General features: G+C 46.9%; 1 protein-coding gene across 8 annotated transcripts in view; it reads left to right on the top strand.

The window, feature by feature from the left end:
- Positions 1-461: 461 nt before the first annotated feature.
- The window catches only part of LOC135404424 (class I histocompatibility antigen, F10 alpha chain-like), a 538,949-nt gene continuing 518,625 nt past the window's right edge, over positions 462-20,785 (top strand). The window contains exons 1-7 of one of the 8 annotated variants that reach the window (XM_064639163.1): positions 465-788; positions 6,617-6,883; positions 7,108-7,383; positions 7,713-7,985; positions 8,101-8,211; positions 8,310-8,348; positions 8,703-8,948. In XM_064639163.1, coding sequence (XP_064495233.1) covers positions 713-788; positions 6,617-6,883; positions 7,108-7,383; positions 7,713-7,985; positions 8,101-8,211; positions 8,310-8,348; positions 8,703-8,716 — 1,056 coding nt within the window. In that variant the 5' untranslated portion in view covers positions 465-712 and the 3' untranslated portion in view covers positions 8,717-8,948. Of the gene's footprint in view, positions 789-2,823; positions 3,130-5,024; positions 5,121-6,616; positions 6,884-7,107; positions 7,384-7,712; positions 7,986-8,100; positions 8,212-8,309; positions 8,512-8,699; positions 8,949-20,785 lie in introns of those variants that run through there. The other 7 variants (XM_064639161.1, XM_064639164.1, XM_064639157.1 and 4 more) reach the window with 7 other exon arrangements.

Raw genomic sequence — 20,785 nt, 5'->3', positions numbered from 1 at the left:
ACAGGACCGAAACGCGGGCACTGCCTTAAATCCCCCCGGTGGGCGCTCCCTGGCCAGCTCGGCTCCGGGCAGAGCCTTGACTTTGAGACCCCCTGGACCCCCCTTCCCGCCTTTCCCAGCCCCCAGAGCCCCCTTTCCTCAACACTGGCAACTCCTGGGACCTCCTTTCCTGGGCACAAGGACCCCCTAGACTCTCCATCCCACCTCTCCCAGCCCCTGCACCCCTCTTTCCTTGACCCGGGCCCCCCTTGAATCCCCGTTCCTGGGCACTGAGACCCCCCTGCATCTCCTTCCCCAGCTCCGGGACCCCCCGCACCCCCTCACTTGGGGGTCGCGTCTCCCGGCAGGGATGAGCAGGGTGCCCTGAGCAGTGCACAGGGCGGGCACTGGCCCAGGGAGATCGCCCCCCGCCCCCGCGGCATCCGCTGATCGCGGCGCTTCCCCCGCTTTGGCCCCAAAGCGGCGCCTTTAAGGCCGAGTTTAAGCGCAGGGCCCGCGAGTTCAGCTCGGCCCGGCCCGGGGGTCCCGCCGCTCGGGCCCGTCCAGGGGGCCCGGGGGTGGCGGGGGGACCCGGGGCGGTGCCGGGAGGGGTCCCGAAGGGGATCCCGGGGCATTCCCGGCAATTCCCCCGGGCCCGCCCCCCGCGCTCCCTCGGCCACTTTCGCTTTCGCGTCTCCCGAACTGCGCCCAGCGGGGCCAGCGGAGCAGCGCGATGGCTCCAGCGCTGGGGCTGGGGGCGCTCCTGGCGCTCCTGGGGGTCTTGGCGGTCTCGGGGGGGCAGCCGAAGGGTAAGTGGGACCCCCGGAACGGGCAACTCCTCAGCCTTTATTCCCGGGCACCGGCACTTCCCTGAACCTCCATTTCCGGGCACCGGGACCCCCCTGCACCCTCTCCCTCCGCACCGGGACCCCCTGAATCCCGATTGCTGAGCACGGGAACCCCCTGAGCCCCCATTCCCGGAAGGAGACCCCCCTGAACACCCACTCCTGGGCACCGGGACCCCCCTGAACTTCCATTTCCGGGCACCGGGACCCCCCTGCACCCTCTCCCTCAGCACCGGGACCCCCTTAAACCTCCCTATGCGGCACCGGGACCGCCTCATTTCCATTCCTGGGCACCGAGACCCCCTTGAACACCCGTTCCCGGGCATGGGAACCTCCCTCAACCTCCATTCCCGGGCACAGGAACGCCTCTGGAGCCCCATTCCTGAGTACTGGGACCCCCCTGAATCCCCATTCTTCGGCTCGGGAACCCCCCTGGACCCCCAACTCCTGCACCAGGACCCCTCTGAACCCCCTTATCCTCAACAAATACCCTCCTGTGCCCCTTTTCCTGCTAATCCCACCTCTCCCAGCCCCCTCATCCTCCCTTTTCCTTGACCCTGGAACCCCCTGGACCCCCAGTCCTGCCTTTCCCAGCCCCCAGACCCCACTTCCCTCAACACCGGGGACCACTGGACCCCCCTTTCCTGGGCACAGGGACCCCCTGGATCCCCTATCCCATCTCTCCCACTCCCAGCCCTGCCTTTCCTTGAACCTTGGACCCTTCCCAGCTCTCCCAGTTTCACTCCCCTGACCCTTGGACCCCCAAACCCTCCAATCTCTGTGACCCCCCCAGTTCTCCACTCCCTGAGCTTCCTGCAGGGGGGTCCCAGGCACCGGGAACGCCCTCGACCGCAATTCCTGGGCACCGGGCCCCCCCCTCAACCCCCTTATCCTTCACCAACACCCCCCTGCACCCCCTTTCCTGCACATCCTGCCTCTCCCAGACCTACCTTTTCCTTGTCCATCAGACCCCCTGGACCCCCATTCCTGCCTTTCCCAGACCCCGTTTTCCTCAACATCAGCCACCCCTGGACCCCCCTTTTCCTGGGCACAGGGACCCCCTGAATCTCCATCCCACCTCTCCCAGTGCCCTCCCCCCCCTTCCCCTGACCCTGGGACCCTGTTACAGACCGGACAGGGGCTGCAACCTGCTTCTTTTAGATGATTCCTTCCAGGGCGAGATTAAGGCCCAAACCTCCAAATGTTGGGTCTCACACACACAACTGACTTTATTGGTACCAATAAGGAACGGTAAAAGTGAGGGGGGGAGAAGAAGAGGGAGAGATGAGGAAAAGGAAAGGCTGCCAAAGGAAAGTGCAGAAAGGTTCCCAGCCCAGGGAGAGAAGCGGGTGCAGTCAGGCTCGGGCAGGCAGGGAAGCAGCGCTGGAGGGAAGCGGGTGGGGAGCAGAGCGGATCCGAGCCGAGCAGCAGAGCAGGGAGGTGGGACACGAGCGGGACGGAGCGAGGAGCGGGGCCAGCAGCCAGCACGGGCCCCTGGCCAACACCGGCTGGGCTGGACAGGACCGAAACGCGGGCACTGCCTTAAATCCCCCCGGTGGACGCTCCCTGGCCAGCTCGGCTCCGGGCAGAGCCTTGACTTTGAGACCCCCTGGACCCCCCTTCCCGCCTTTCCCAGCCCCCAGAGCCCCCTTTCCTCAACACTGGCAACTCCTGGGACCTCCTTTCCTGGGCACAAGGACCCCCTAGACTCTCCATCCCACCTCTCCCAGCCCCTGCACCCCTCTTTCCTTGACCCGGGCCCCCCTTGAATCCCCGTTCCTGGGCACTGAGACCCCCCTGCATCTCCTTCCCCAGCTCCGGGACCCCCCGCACCCCCTCACTTGGGGGTCGCGTCTCCCGGCAGGGATGAGCAGGGTGCCCTGAGCAGTGCACAGGGCGGGCACTGGCCCAGGGAGATCGCCCCCCGCCCCCGCGGCATCCGCTGATCGCGGCGCTTCCCCCGCTTTGGCCCCAAAGCGGCGCCTTTAAGGCCGAGTTTAAGCGCAGGGCCCGCGAGTTCAGCTCGGCCCGGCCCGGGGGTCCCGCCGCTCGGGCCCGTCCAGGGGGCCCGGGGGTGGCGGGGGGACCCGGGCCGGTGCCGGGAGGGGTCCCGAAGGGGATCCCGGGGCATTCCCGGCAATTCCCCCGGGCCCGCCCCCCGCGCTCCCTCGGCCACTTTCGCTTTCGCGGCTCCCGAACTGCGCCCAGCGGGGCCAGCGGAGCAGCGCGATGGCTCCAGCGCTGGGGCTGGGGGCGCTCCTGGCGCTCCTGGGGGTCTTGGCGGTCTCGGGGGGGCAGCCCGAGGGTAAGTGGGACCCCCGGAACGGGCAACTCCTCAGCCTTTATTGCCGGGCACCGGCACTTCCCTGAACCTCCATTTCCGGGCACCGGGACCCCCCTGCACCCTCTCCCTCCGCACCGGGACCCCCTGAATCCCGATTGCTGGGCACGGGAACCCCCTGAGCCCCCATTCCCGGAAGGAGACCCCCCTGAACACCCACTCCTGGGCACCGGGACCCCCCTGAACTTCCATTTCCGGCCACCGGGACCCCCCTGCACCCTCTCCTTCTGCACCGGGACCCCCTTAAACCTCCCTATGCGGCACCGGGACCGCCTCATTTCCATTCCTGGGCACCGAGACCCCCTTGAACACCCGTTCCCGGGCATGGGAACCTCCCTCAACCTCCATTCCCGGGCACAGGGACGCCTCTGGAGCCCCATTCCTGAGTACTGGGACCCCCCGGAACCCCCATTCTTGGGCTCGGGAACCCCCCTGGACCCCCAACTCCTGCACCAGGACCCCTCTGAACCCCCTTATCCTCAACAAATACCCTCCTGTGCCCATTTTCCTGCTAATCCTGCCTCTCCCAACCCCCTCATCCTCCCTTTTCCTTGACCCTGAGACCCCCTGGGCCCCCATTCCTGCCTTTCTCAGCCCCCAGCCCCCACTTTCCTCAACCATAGGGACCACTGGACCCCCCTTTCCTGGGCACAGGGACCCCCTGGATCCCCTATCCCTCCTCTCCCAGTCCCAGCCCCTCATTTCCTTGAACCTTGGACCCTTCCCAGCTTTCCCAGTTCCACTCCCTTGACCCTTGGACCCCCCAAACCCTCCAATCTCTGTGACCCCCCAGTTCTCCACTCCCTGTGCTTCCTGCAGGGGGGTCCCAGGCACCGGGAACGCCCTCGACCGCAATTCCTGGGCACCGGGGCCCCCCCTCAACCCCCTTATCCTGCACCAACACCCCCTGCACCCCCTTTCCTGCACATCCTGCCTCTCCCAGACCTACCTTTTCCTTGTCCCTGAGACCCCCGGGACCCCCATTCCTGCTTTTCCAGACCCCATTTTCCTCAACATCAGCCACCCCTGGACCCCCCTTTTCCTGGGCACAGGGACCCCCTGAATCTCCATCCCACCTCTCCCAGTGCCCTCCCCCCCTTCCCCTGACCCTGGGACCCTGTTACAGACCGGACAGGGGCTGCAACCTGCTTCTTTTAGATGATTCCTTCCAGGGCGAGATTAAGGCCCAAACCTCCAAATGTTCGGTCTCACACACACAACTGACTTTATTGGTACCAATAAGGAACGGTAAAAGTGAGGGGGGAGGAGAAGAGGGAGAGATGAGGAAAAGGAAAGGCTGCCAAAGGAAAGTGCAGAAAGGTTCCCAGCCCAGGGAGAGAAGCGGGTGCAGTCAGGCTCGGGCAGGCAGGGAAGCAGCGCTGGAGGGAAGCGGGTGGGGAGCAGAGCGGATCCGAGCCGAGCAGCAGAGCAGGGAGGTGGGACACGAGCGGGACGGAGCGAGGAGCGGGGCCAGCAGCCAGCACGGGCCCCTGGCCAACAGCGACCGGGCTGGACAGGACCGAAACGCGGGCACTGCCTTAAATCCCCCCGGTGGGCGCTCCCTGGCCAGCTCGGCTCCGGGCAGAGCCTTGACTTTGAGACCCCCTGGAGCCCACGCAAGACGTGGCCGCGGAGGGTTGCAGAGGGTCTCAGGAGGACTCAGGGTGGTCCCAGCAGGGCTCCCAAAGGACATTCCGGTCAGTTCCCAGGAATTCCCCCGTCCCCTCCCCTCCCCCGCGCTGCCTCGGGCACTGTCGCGTCTCCCAACCTGCGGCGGCGGGATCTGCCCGGTGACCGGTGACGTCACGGCCGAGTCGGGTTGCCATTGGTGCAGAAGAAGTAGCGGCGCCGGACGCTGCTGTGTGGGCGGGGCCAGCGGAGCAGCGCGATGGCTCCGGGGCTGGGGCTGGGGGCGCTCCTGGCGCTCCTGGGGGTCTCGGGGGGGCAGCCCGAGGGTAAGTGGGACCCCCGGAACGGGCACCTCCTCAGCCTTTATTGCCGGGCACCGGCACTTCCCTGAACCTCCACTTCCGGGCACCGGGACCCCCCTTGCAAACTTTCTCTCCGCACCGGGACCCCCTTAAACCTCCTTACCCGGCACCGGGACCCCCCAATTTCCATTCCTGGGCACCGAGACCCCCTTGAACACCCGTTCCCGGGCATGGGAACCTCCCTCAACCTCCATTCCCGGGCACAGGGACGCCTCTGGAGCCCCATTCCTGAGTCCCGGGACCCCCCTGAACCCCCATTCTTGGGCACAGGAACCCCCCTGGACCCCCATCCCTCTCTCCAGGAACCCTCTGAACCCCCTTATCCTCAACAAATTTTTTCCTGCCAATCCTGCCTCTCTCAACCCCCTGATCCTCCCTTTTCCTTGACCCTGGGACCCCCTGGACCCCATTTCTGTTTTTCCTAGACCCCAGACCCCACTTTCCTCAACACCGAGGACCACTGGACCCCCCTTTTCTTGGGCACAGGGACCCCCTGGATCCCCTATCCTAGCTTTCCCAATCCCAGCCCCCCCCTTTCCTTGAATCTTGGACCCTCCCAGTTCCACTTCCTTGACCCTTGGATCCCCCAAACCCTCCAATCTCTGTGACCCCCCAGTTCTCCACTCCCTGTGCTTCCTGCAGGGGGATCCCAGGCACCAGGAACGCCCTTGACTGCAATTCCTGGGCACCAGGACCCCCCCTGGAACCAACCTTATCCTGCACCCCCTTTCCTGCACCCCCTTTTCCTGCCAATCCCACCTCTCCCAGCCCCCTCATCCTCCCTTTTTCTTGACCCTGGAACTCCCTGGACCCCCATTCCTGCCTTTCCCAGCCCCCAGCCCCCACTTTCCTCAACACTGGGGACCACTGGACCCCCCTTTCCTGGGCACAGGGACCCCCTGGATCCCATATCCCGCCTCTCCCAGTCCCAGCCCCTCATTTCCTTGAACCTTGGACCCTTCCCAGCTCTCCCAGCTCTCCCAGTTCTACTTCCTTGACCCTTGGACCCCCCAAACCCTCCAATCTCTGTGACCCCCCCCACTTCTCCACTCCCTGTGCTTCCTGCAGGGGGGTCCCAGGCACCAGGAACGCCCTTGACTGCAATTCCTGGGCACCAGGACCCCCCTGGAACCCCTTATCCTGCACCAACACCCCCCTACACCCCCTTTCCCGGCCATCCTGCCTCTTCTGGAGCCCAGATCCCCCTTTTCCTTGACTCTGAGACCCCCTGGATCCCCATTCCTGCCTTTCCCAGACACCAGACCCCATTGTCCTCAACTCTGGGGCCCCCCAGGCCCCCCTTCCCTGGGCACAGGGACCCCTGGATGCCCCCTCCTACACCCTCCTTTCCTTGGCCCTGGGATCCCCAAACCCCCTTCCCGGCTCTCCCAGCTCTCCCAGTTCCCCCTTTCCTTGACTCATGACCCCCCCAGACCCCCCAAATCTCCGTGTCCCCCCAGTTCTCCACTCCCTGCGTTACCTGGCTGTGGCGGTGACAGAGCCCAGCCCGGGGATCCCTCAGTTCATGGTGTTGGGATACGTGGATGGGATCCCCTTCACGCGCTACGACAGCGAGCGGGGCCGGACGGAGCCGCAGACGCCGTGGATGGCGGCCGGAGCCGAGCCGGGATATTGGGATAGACAGACCCAGATTGCTGAGGGGAACCGGCTCGTGGCTGCCACCAACCTGGAGAGAGTGGGGAGGGGCCGGTACAACTGGAGTGGGGGTGAGTGGGGGTAGCTGGAGAATGGGGGATGTGTGGGGTTGGAATGGGATCTGTGGGGCTGAGATGGGATGTGTGGGGCTGGGATGTGGATCCAAGGTGCTCCAAGGGCTGGAATGAGGCTCTGTGGGTCTCCATCAGACTCTGGGGCTCCATAGGGATGGAATGGGGTCTGTGGGGCTGGGACACAATTCCAGGGTCTCCATGGATCCAATCCCACCCCTCAGGTCTCCACACGTGGCAGCGGCTTTCTGGCTGTGACCTCCTGTCCGACGGGAGCGTCCGTGGATCCCGTCGGTCTGGCTACGACGGGCGGGATTTCATCTCCTTCGAGCTGGGATCCGGGAGCTTCGTGGCGGCCGATGGAGCTGCCCAGATCACCAAGAGGAAATGGGAACACGATGGGATCGAGGTGGAGAAATGGACAAATTACCTGGAGAACATCTGTCCGGAATGGCTCCAGAAATATGTCGGATACGGGCGGGAGGTGCTGGAGCGCAAAGGTGAGGGAGACAGAATTCCCATGGGAATGTGGGATTTGGGAATGTGGGATTTGGGAGGGTGGAACTGAGGAATGCAGGAATTCCCGTGAGAATTCCATGGATGAATCTGAGTCATCCAACTCCCATGGGAATTCCATGGATGAATCCCACTTTTGTCCCATTCCAATGGGAATTCTGTGCGTGGATCTCACTCCAATCCCATTCCCATGGGAATTCCATTAATGGATCTCACTGTTGTCCCATTCCCATGAGAATTCCATTAATGGATCTCACTCCAATCCCATTCCCATGGGAATTCCATAATGGATCTCACCGTTATCCCATTCCAGATCCCCCCGATGTCCACGTGTCCGGGAAAGAGGAACACGGGATCCTGACGTTGTCCTGCCACGCGTACGGATTCTACCCCGGGATGATCGGGATCAACTGGCTGAAGGGGGATGAAGTGCGGGATCAGGAGACGGAGTGGGGCGGGATCGTTCCCAACAGCGACGGCACCTTCCACAGCTGGGCCAGGATCGAGGCGCTGCCGGGGGAGCGGGAGCAGTACCGGTGCCGGGTGGAGCACGCCGGAATGCCGGAGCCCGGGATCTTCGCCTGGGGTGAGGCTGGGAACGGGCAATGTGGGAACTGGGCATTTGGGAAGGAGGAATTTGGGAATGTGGGACAGCGGGATGGGGGTAACCCTCCCCCTCCTCCCCCTCCTGCCCTTCCCAGAGCCGGAATCCGTCTGGAATTCCAGCCCGGTGTTGGTGGCTGTGTCCGTCATCGCTGCCATCATCATCATCATCGGCCTCGTGGCAGTCGGTGTCTGGAAGCTCCGATCCGGTAACTCCCGGGATGGGGGTCGGGAAGGGGCACGGATCCGCCCGGCAGCATTCCGGGGATCCTGTGCCACGGGTGCTGATCCCGCTTTCTTTCCATAGGGAAGAGGGAGGGGAAGGGATACGACCCCGCGCCCACCAGTGAGTCCCAGCAGCGTGTGTGGATCCAGATCCTCTGGGCAGGGATCCCAGGATGGATGCCGGGATTCCAGAGGGGAATGGGGGCCTAATGGCTGGAGCGGGATTGGAAGGGGATTCCAGCTCAGGGCAGGATTCCAGAGTGGGCTCAGGTGGAATTGTGGACTGGGATCAGGGCTGGATTCTGGAGTGGGATTGGCGTGGGATGGATGGAGTGGGATTGGGGTGGGATGGACGGAGCAGGATCAGGAGGGATTCCGGAGCAGTTCCTCCTCTCCCTGGGCTCCACAGCCGGCTCCATCCCCTGGGATGGGAACAGGGACATGGTGACTCCTTTCTCTGCTCTCATCCCAGCAGGAATCACAGCCTGAGCGATCCCGGAGCTGGATCCGCCCCTTCCCTCTCCCTGCGGAAAGGCAGGAGCTGCTGGCAGAGCTCATCCCGCTGCTCCCACCCACCCCGGCCCCCCTGCGGCTCTTCCCGATGGATCAACTTCCTGCTTTTTCCTGTGTGAAACCCAGGACCACAATTATTCCTGAGGCTTTAATTTGGGTGTGAAAATCTCCTGCTTTGGGCAATAAATCCTGGCTCCCTCCTCCGGCATCTGGCAGTTCCTCTCTGGGAACCAGGAATAGGAATGGGGACAGGGGGGCTTGGATGGGGACACTGGGAGCAGGTTGGGGACAGCAGGAATGGGAATGGGAACTCCAGGAATGGGAATGGGGACATTGGGAGCAGGTTGGGGACAGCAGGAACTGGGAATGGGGACACCAGGAATGGGAATGGGGAAAACAGAACTGAGATGGGAACATCAGGAATGGGAATGGGGACACCAGGAATGGGAATGGGGACCTGGAGGACCACGCTGGGGACACTGGAGCAGGTTGGGGACAGCAGGAACTGGGATGGGAACACCAGGAATGGGAACAGGGACATCGGCAGCAGGTTGGAGACACCAGGGACTGGGAATGGGGACATCAGGAATGGGATGGGAACAATGGGAACAGGAATGGGAACACTGGGAATGGGAACACCAGGAATGGGATGGGAACATGAGGGACCAGGATGGGGACACTGGGAATGGGAACAATGGGAATGGGAACACCGGGAATGGAATGGGAACACAAGGGACCAGGATGGGGACACTGGGAATGGAATGGGAACAATGGGAATGGGAACACTGGGAATGGAATGGGAACATGGGGGACCAGGATGGGGACACTGGGAATGGGATGGGAACATGAGGGACACTGGGAATGGGAACACCGGGAATGGGAACATCAGGAATGGGAACACCAGGAATGGGATGGGAACATGAGGGACCAGGATGGGGACGCTGGGAATGGGAACACTGGGAATGGGAACACTGGGAATGGGAACACTGGGAATGGGAACACGATGGACCAGGATGGGGACCCTGGGAGCTGCTGGAGAGGAGCAGACCCCAGACTCACCCAAACCCCTCCCTGACCCGAGGGCCGGGGGAAGCCCCGCCCGTTATTGATCGGCATCGATTGATGCTGTGATCACATTGATCTCATTGATCACATTAATCACACATGGAAATTGGATAAACCCCCGTTATTGATCCCCATCGATCAATGCTGTGATCACATTGATCTCATTGATCACATTAATCACACATGGAAATTGGATAAAACCCCCGTTATTGATCCCCATCGATCAATGCTGTGATCACATTGATCTCATTGATCACATTTATCACACATGGAAATTGGATAAACCCCCGTTATTGATCGGCATCGATCGATGCTGTGATCACATTGATCTCGTTGATCACATTTAATCACATTTGGAAATTGGATAAACCCCCGTTATTGATCGGCATCGATGGATGCTGTGATCACATTGATCTCATTGATCACATTAATCACACATGGAAATTGTGTAAAACCCCCGTTATTGATCTGCATCGATGGATGCTGTGATCACATTGATCTCATTGATCACATTAATCACACATGGAAATTGGATAAACCCCCGTTATTGATCGGCATTGATCAATGCTGTGATCACATTGATCTCATTGATCACATTAATCACACATGGAAATTGTGTAAAACCCCCGTTATTGATCGGCATCGATGGATGTTGTGATCACATTGATCTCATTGATCACATTAATCACACATGGAAATTGGATAAACCCCCGTTATTGATCTGCATCGATGGATGTTGTGATCACATTGATCTCATTGATCACATTAATCACACATGGAAATTGGATAAACCCCCATTATTGATACCCATCGATAGATGTTGTGATCACATTGATCTCATTGATCACATTAATCACACATGGAAATTGGATAAACCCCCCGATTTTGGGTGAAACCCTCCAGCGAGTTCTCTGGGGTGGAACCACCCTCCCGACGTGATCAATAAATCCCTTTCTGCTCAAGGATCCCAAAGTCTCCAGGCAGTTCTTTATTCTGGAATTTTTGGATTCATTTGGCGACCGCGGCAGGACACCTGCCCCACCTGGCTACGGAAACCTCATTTATATATATATATAAATATAAATAAATACATATAAAATATATAAATATATAAAATATATAAAGATATAAATATATATAAAATGCATAAATATACAAATATATAAATACATATAAAATTTATAAATATATATAAAATGTGTAAATATATAAATATATATACAAAGTCTAAATATATAAATATATAAAATATATAAACATAAATATATATAAATACATAAATGTATAAATACATAAATACATATTAAATGTATAAACACATAAATACATCTAAAATGTATAAATATATATAAAATGTGTAAATATATACATATAAAAGTTATAAATATATAAATATATAAATATTTATAAAATGTATAAATATATATAAAAATAAATAAATATAAAAATTTATAAAATATATAAGCATATAAATATATTTAAATGTAAAAATATATAAATACATAAACACATATAAAATGTATATATATAAAATGTATAAATTTATAAATACATAAAAAATGTATAAATATATATAAAATGTATAAATATATAAATACATATAAAATGTATAAATATATAAATATATAAAATATATAAACATATAAATATATATAAAATGCATAAATATATAAATACATAAGTACGTATAAAATGTCTAAATATATATAAAATGTATAAATACATAAATACATTTAAAGTTTATGAATATATGATATATAAAATATAAAAACATATATAAATGTATAAATATATAAATACATATAAAATGCATAAATATATATAAAATATATAAATCTTTAAATGCATATAGAATTTATAAATACATAAATAAATAAAATATACAAACATATAAATATATATAAATTTATAAATATATAAATACATAAATACATATGAAATGTATAAATATATGTAAAATGTATAAATATATATGAAATGTATAAATATGTATAAAATGTATAAATATATAAATAAATAATATATATAAATATATAAATATGTATAAAATTTATAAATATATAAATACATAAATACATATGAAATGTATAAATATATGTAAAATGTATAAATATATATGAAATGTATAGATATATAAATACAGATAAAATTTATGAATATATAAATATATAAAATTTATAAACATATAAATATATATAAAATTTAAAAATATATAAATACATATAAAATTTATAAATATATAAATATATAAAATATATAAACATAAATATATGTAAATGCATAAATATATAAATACATAAATACATATAAAGTGTATAATTATAAAATTTGTAAATATATGAATACAGATGGAATTTATAAATATATAAAATATAAAAAATATATAAACATGTAAATATATACAAAATGTATTAATATATACATATATATACATATAAATATATATAAATGCATAAATATAAAAATACATAAATACATATGAAATGTTTAAATATATACAAAATGTATAAATATATATAAAATGTACAAATATATAAATACATATAAAATTTATAAATATATAAATATATAAAATATATAAACATATAAACATATAAATGCATCTTTTGAGAGGTTCAGATTCATCATTTAGTTATATAAATAAATAAAATGTATGTATGTATAAATACATAAATACATATAAAATGTATAAATATATATAAAATGTATAAATATATAAATATATAAAATATATAAACATAAAAATATATATAAATGCATAAATATATAATTACATAAATATATATGAAATGTATAAATATATATGAAAAGCATAAATATATATAGAATGTATAAATATATAAATACATATAAAATTTATTAATTTATAAATATATAAAATATATAAAGATATAAAGATATTTAAAATGCATAAATATATAAATACGTAAATACATATAAAGTGTATAAATAAATATAAAATGTATAAATATATAAGTATTTAAAATATGTAAACATATAAATTTATGTAAAATGTATAAATATATAAGTACATACATACATATAAAATGTATAAATATATATAAAATGTACAAATATATATAAAATGTTTAAATATATAAATACATATAAAATGCATAAATAAACATATAAATACATATAAAATGCATAAATATATAAATAAATAAAATATATAAACATATAAATATATATATAAATGTATAAATATATAAATACATATAAAATACATAAATACATAAATACATATGAAATGTATAAATATATATAAAATGTATAAATATATAAATACATATAAAATTTATAAACAAGGTATCTAAGTTTCCTTTTGGTTGCTGTATAAAAATATATAAAATGTATAAATATATGTAAAATGCATAAATATATATGAAATGTATAAATATATATGAAATGTATAAATATATGAATAGACATAAAATTTATGAATATATAAATACATAAAATATATAAACATATAAATATATGTAAAATGCATAAATATATAAATACATAAGTACATATAAAATGTATAAATATATATAAAATGTATAAATACATATAAAATGTATAAATATATAAATATATAATATATATAAACATATAAATTTATATAAAATGCATAAATATATAAGTACATACATACATATAAAATGTATAAATATAAATGAAATGTATAAATATATATAAAATGTACAAATATATATATAATGTATAAATATATAAATAAATAAAATATATAAACATATAAATATATATAAATACATAAATATATAAATACTTAAATACATATAAAATGTATAAATGTATAAATACAGAAAAACATATAAAATGTATAAATATAAATGAAATGTATAAATATATATAAAATGCATAAATATCTATAAAAAGTATAAATATCTATAAAATGTATAAATATCTATAAAATGTATAAATTTATAAATACATATAAAAAGTATAGATCTATAAATATATTAAATATATAAAGATATAACTATATAAACACATCATTTGAGATGTTCAGATTCATCCTAGAAAGTGTATTTTTTTAGATTTTGTGGATTTGTGTGGATATACAGCCAGGGGTATTTGTGGTCTAAGGGGGACATCTTGTGGATTTTTGTATTATAAATAAATAGAAATGCATAAATATATAAATACATACATATAATATGTATAAATATATATAAAATGTACAAATATATATAGAATGTATAAATATATAAATAAATGAAATATATAAACATATAAATAAATATAAATGTATAAATATAGAAGTACATAAATACATATGAAATTTATAAATATATATAAGATATCTAAATATATATAAAATATCTAAATATATATAAAATATCTAAATATATATAAAATGTATAAATTTACAAAAACATCTAAAATTTATTAATATATATGAAATTTATAAATACATAAATACATATTAAATTTATAAATATATATAAAATGTATAAATATATATAAAGGTATAAATATATATAAAACGTATAAATATATAAAAAATGTATAAATATATATAAGTACATATAAAATGTATAAATATATAAATATATAAAATATATAAACATATAAATATATATAAAATGTATAAATATATGTAAAATGTATAAATATATAAATATATAAAAATAAATAAATATATATAAATATAAATAAAATTCATATAAAACATCTAAACATATACAAAATGTATAAATATAAATACATATAAGTTTTTTAAATATATAAGTATATAAATATATAATCATATAAATATATAAATACATATAAATTTTTTAAATATATAAATATATAAAATATATAATCATATAAATATATAGATACATCTTTTGAAATGTTCAGATTCATCATAGAAAGTGTTTTTTTTTAGATTTTATGGCTTTGTGTGGTATAAATTATGTAAATGCATAAATATATAAATACATAAATACACATAAAATGTATAAATATCTGTAAAATGTGTAAATACATAAATATTTGTGGTCCAAGGGGCCATCCTGTGGATTTTTGTCTCAGTGCAGGTTGGGTGTAAATCAGTGGATTTGGGAGGTTTCGATCAAAAGCAGTTTTTGGCTTTGAAGGGTGGATGTTATTTGGCAGTGGAATAGTTGGGATTTTGAGAATATTCAGATTTTAACACCCAAATTAGATTATATACATATATATATATTTAAATAAATATAAACATGGAAATGTATATGAAATGCATAAAAATATAAATGCACAAATAGATGTGAAATGTATAAATATATAAATACATAAATACATAGAAAATTTATTTATATATGTAAAAAGTATAAATATATAAATACAGATAAAATATATAAATATATATAAAATGTATAAATATATAAAATATAAAATATATAAATATATAAATATATAAAATATATAAACATATATATATATAAAATGCATAAATATATAAATACATAAGTACATATAAAATGTCTAAATATATATCAAATGTATAAATATATAAATACATCTAAAATTTATAAATATATATAAAATATATAAATACATATAATATGTATAAATATATAAAATGTAAAAATATTTTTTAAATGTATAAATATATATAAAATGCATAAATATATAAATATATATAAAGTGTATAAATATATATAAATTGTATAAATACATAAATACATATAAAATATATAAACATAAATATATGTAAATGCATAAGTATATAAATACATATAAAATGTATAAATATATATAAAATGTACAAATATATAAATACATATAACGTGTATAAATATATAAATATATAAAATATATAAACATAAAAATATATATAAATGTATAAATATATAAATACAGATAAAATATATAAATATATATAAAATGTATAAATATATAAATACATCTAAAATTTATAAATATATATAAAATATATAAATACATAAATACATGTAATATGTATAAATATATAAAATGTAAAAATATTTATAAAATGTATAAATATATATAAAAGGTATAAATATATAAATACATATAATTTTTATAAATATATAAATATATTTAAAATGTATAAATATATATATATAAATAAATAAATAAATATATAAAATAGATAAACATATAAATATATATAAAATGCATAAATATACAAATACATAAGTACATAAAAAATGTATAAATACATATAAAATGTATAAATATGTGTAAAATTTATAAATATATAAATACATATAAAATGTATAAATATATAAATAAATAAAATATATAAACATAAACAAATAAATATATATAAAATCTATAAATATATAAATGTATAAACATATAAATATATATAAAGCATAAATACATATAAAATGTATAAATATATATAAAAATAACTAAATATATAAATATGTAAAATATACAAACATATAAATATATATAAATGAATACATACATAAATACATCAATACATATAAAATGTATAAATATATATAAAATGTATAAATATATATAAAATGTATAAATATATGTAAAATGTACGCATATATAAATACATACATACATATAAAATGTAAAAATATATATAAAATGTATATATAAATACATATAAAATTAATGAATGTATAAATATATAAAATATAGAAACATATAAATATATATAAATGCATAAATACATAAATACATATAAATGTATAAATATTTTAAATGCATAAATATATAAATATACATGTAATATATCAGTATATATAAAATTAATGAATATATAAATATATGTAAAATGTCTAAATAAATAAATATATATCAAATATATTAATATCTATAAAAATTTATATAATTTTTTTTTTTTAATATAAAAGAGATAAAAAGGAACACCCGGAATGGGAATGGGAACCCCCGGGCCCGGGCTGTGTCCCTGCTGGGGATTGTGACTCAGCGCAGCCAATCAAAACATCGCTTGTCAGATGACATCATCAGTTACCGGGCAGAACAGCCTCCCGGCCTTGCCCCGCCCCTGGCGTGGCGCAGCCAATAGAAAATCACAGAGACATCGGTGACGTCATTGGGGACGCGGGTGACAGCCCTGGGGACAGCGGGGACATCACAGGGACAGCGGTGACGTCACCGGGGGTTAATTTTGGTGTGAAAATCTCCTGCTTTGGGCAATAAATCCTGGCTCCTCCTCAGGCAGCCGGTAGTTCCTCCCTGGGAACCGGGAATGGGAATGGGGACAGGGAGAATGGGAAGGGGGACACCTGGAATGGGAATGGGAACACCTGGAATGGGAACACCTGGAATGGGAATGCCTGGAATGGGAATGGGGACATCAGGAATGGGAATGGGAACACCTGGAATGGGAATGGAGACACCAGGAATGGCAGTGGGGACATCAGGAATGGGAATGGGAACACCTGGAATGGGAATGGAGACACCAGGAATGGCAGTGGGGACATCAGGAATGGGAATGGGAACACCTGGAATGGGAATGGAGACACCAGGAATGGCAGTGGGGACATCAGGAATGGGAATGGGAACAGCAGGAACTGGAATGAGAACACATGAAAATGGGAATGGGGACAGCAGGACTGGGATGAGAACACCAGGAATGGGAATGGGGGCAATGGGGACAGGGATGGAGACACCAGGATTGGGAATGGGAACACCTGGAATGGGAATGGGAACCCCCGGGCCCGGGTTGTGTCCCTGGCGGGAATAGTGGCTCAGCGCAGCCAATCAAAAGATAGCATGTCATATGACATCATCAGTTACCAGGCAGAACAGCCTCCCGGCCTTGCCCCGCCCCTGGCGCGGCGCAGCCAATAGAAAATCACAGCGACATCGGTGACGTCATTGGGGACACGGGTGACAGCCCTGGGGACAGCGGGGACATCACAGGGACAGCGGTGACGTCACCGAGGCTTTAATTTGGGTGTGAAAATCTCCTGCTTTGGGCATTAAATCCTGACACTTTCTCCGGCATCCGGCAGTTCCTCCCTGGGAACCAGGAATGGGGACAGGGGGAATGGGAAGGGGGACACTGGGGAGAGGGTTGGGGACACTGGGAGCAGGTTGGGGACATCAGGAATGGGAATGGGGACATCAGGAATGGGAATGGGGACACCAGGAATGGGAATGGGAACACCCGGGCCCGGGCTGTGTCCTGGTGGGAATTGTAGCTCAGCGCAGCCAATCAAAAAAATCACATATTAGATGACATCATCAGTTACTAGGCAGAACAGCCTCCCGGCTTTGCCCCGCCCCGGCGCGGCACAGCCAATAGAAATTCTAGATGTCTGTGACGTCATCGGTCGCCAGGCGGAAGCGGCGGCGCGGGGGCTGCCGGGAGCGGGGCGGTGGTCGCGGGTGGCGATCGATCGCGATCGATCCCGATTGATCCCGATCGGCCGCGATCGATCCGGGCCCCGGGGCCCTCCCCCCGCCGCGATGTTCTTCACGTGCGGCCCCAACGAGGCCATGGTGGTGTCGGGTGAGTGCGGGGGGGGCCCGGCGGCTCCCGGGGACCCCAAAACCCCCCTAAAACACCCCAAAAACCCTTCTGGGACCCCCAACCCCCCCCCCCCCCAAAATCCCTGTAACTTCTGGGACCCCTTAAATCCCCTGCGGGCCCCCCCAGTCCTCCCCAACCCCCGGGAACCCCCAACCCCCCCCAAACCCTCGGGAACCACCCCAAAAAAACCCCAAATACCTCTGGGACCCCCTAAACCCCTTCCTGGGACCCCCAAAATCCTCAAACCACCCAAAAAATCCCTTTAAGGCTCTTGGGGACCCCTTAAATCCCCTGCGGGCCCCTCAGTCCTCCCCAACCCCCGGGGAACCCCCAAACCCCACAAAACCCTCGGGAACCCCCCCAAAAAAACCCCAAATATCTCTGGGACCCCCCAAACCCCCTCCTGGGACCCCCAAACCCCCCCAAAAAATCCCTTTAAGACTCCTGGGGCCCCCTGAATTACCCCCTGGGGTGTTTTGGGGGGATATTTGGGGGGATTTGGGGGATATTTGGGTTGTTTGGGGGGATATTTGGGGGGGGGGGTTGGGGATATTTGGGTGGATTTTGGAAGCATTTGGGGTTTTGGGGGCTGTTTGGGGGATATTTGGGGTGGTTTAGGGGTTATTTGGGGGTCCTTGGGTGGTTTGGGGGGATATTTGGGGTGGTTTGGGGGCTATTAGAGTAGGTTTGGGGGTTATTTGGGGGTCCCTGGGTGTTTTGGGGGATATTTGGGGTGTTTTGGGGGATATTTGGGGTGGTTTGGGGCTGTTTGGGTGGATTTTGGGGGTATTTGGGGGTCCCTGGCTGGGTTTTAGAGGTTTTTTGGGGTCCCAGGGTGATTTTTGGGGATATTTGGGGTGTTTTGGGGTGGTTTTTGGGGGTCCCTGAGTGAGTTTTGGGGGTGTTTGGGGGTCTCTGGGTGGGTTTTTGGGGATCTTTGGGTGGGTTTTGGAGGTATCTGGGGGTCCCTGGGTGGGTTTTGGAGGTTTTGGGGGATATTGGGGGATATCTGGGTGGGTTTTGGGGTCTTTTGGGGCCCCAGAGGCATATTTGGGGTGGTTTTGGGGTATTTTGGGACCCCCTGATCCCCCTGTCCGTACCCCCCCAGGTCTGTGCCAAAGCCCCCCGGGGGGTTTTGGGGGGTTTAGGGGATATTTGGGGGTGTTTTGGGGATATTTGGGTGGATTTTGAGCATATTTGGGGGTGTTTTGGGGATATTTGGGTGGATTTTGAGCATATTTGGGGGTCCCAGGGTGGGCTTTTGGGGGTATTTGGAGGGTTTTTGGGGTATGGGGGGGGGGTTGGGAGGATATTTGGGTGGGTTTTGGGGGTATTTGGGGTGGTTTGGGGTCTTTTTGGGGATACTTGAGTGGTATTTGAGGATATTTGGGGTGGTTTGGGGATATTTGGGGGGTATTTGAGGATATTTGGGGGGGGGTTGGGGGATTTTGGGGGTATTTGGGGGGTTTTTGGGGCTATTTGGGTGGGGTTTGGGGGTATTTGGGGATATTTGAGTGGGTTTGGGGGTTTTTGGGGGTCCCTGGATGGGTTTTTGGGGCTATTTGGGGTGTTTTGGGCCCCCCTGACCCCCCTGTCTGTGCCCCCCCAGGTCTGTGCCACAACCCCCGGGGGTTTTGGGGATATTTGGGGTGTTTTGGGGATATTTGGGGTGTTTGGGGGATATTTGGGGTATTTGAGGATATTTGGGGTGATTTGGGGGATATTTGAGGGGGTTTAGGGTTTTTTGGGGGTCCCTGAGTGGGTTTTGGGGGTATTTGGGGGTCTCTGGGTGGGGTTTTGGGGATCTTTGGGTGGGGTTTTGGGGCTATTTGGGTGGGGTTTGGGGGGTATTTGGGGCTCCCTGGGTGGGTTTGGGAGGTATTTGGGGGATATCTGGGTGGGTTTTGGGGTTTTTTTGGGCGCCAGAGGCATATTTGGGGTGGTTTTGGGGTGTTTTGGGCCCCCCTGACCGTGCCCCCCAGGTCTGTGCCGCAGCCCCCCGGTGCTGGTTGGGGGGGGGTTTGGGGCTATTTGGGGTGTTTTGGGGGGTATTTAGGGGGTATTTGAGGATATTTGGGGTGGTTTGGGGCATATTTGGGGTGGTTTTGGGGTGGTTTGGGCCCCCCTGACCCCCTGCCCGTGCCCCCCCAGGTCTGTGCCGCAGCCCCCCGGGGTGTTTTGGGGGATATTTGGGTGGGGTTTGGAGGTTTTGGGGGATATCTGGGTGGGTTTGGGGGGGTTTTTTGGGCCCCAGAGGCATATTTGGGGTGGTTTTGGGGTATTTTGGGACCCCCTGCCCGTGCCCCCCAGGTCTGTGCCGCAGCCCCCCGGTGCTGGTGGCCGGGGGTCGGGTGCTGGTGATCCCCTGCCTGCAGCAGATCCAGCGGTGAGTTGGGGGCTCTGGGGGGGCTCTGGGGGGACCCCCAGGCTCTGGGGTGACCCCCAGGATTTGGGGGTGACCCCCCTGAACTCGGGAATCTCCCCCCATCCCAAAGGATCTCGCTGAACAA

The sequence above is a fragment of the Pseudopipra pipra genome, chromosome W (assembly GCF_036250125.1).
Source record: "Pseudopipra pipra isolate bDixPip1 chromosome W, bDixPip1.hap1, whole genome shotgun sequence".
Lineage (NCBI taxonomy): Eukaryota > Metazoa > Chordata > Aves > Passeriformes > Pipridae > Pseudopipra > Pseudopipra pipra.
The sequence above is the reverse complement of the archived record's forward strand: the minus strand, read 5'-3'. Positions and strand labels throughout refer to the sequence as shown.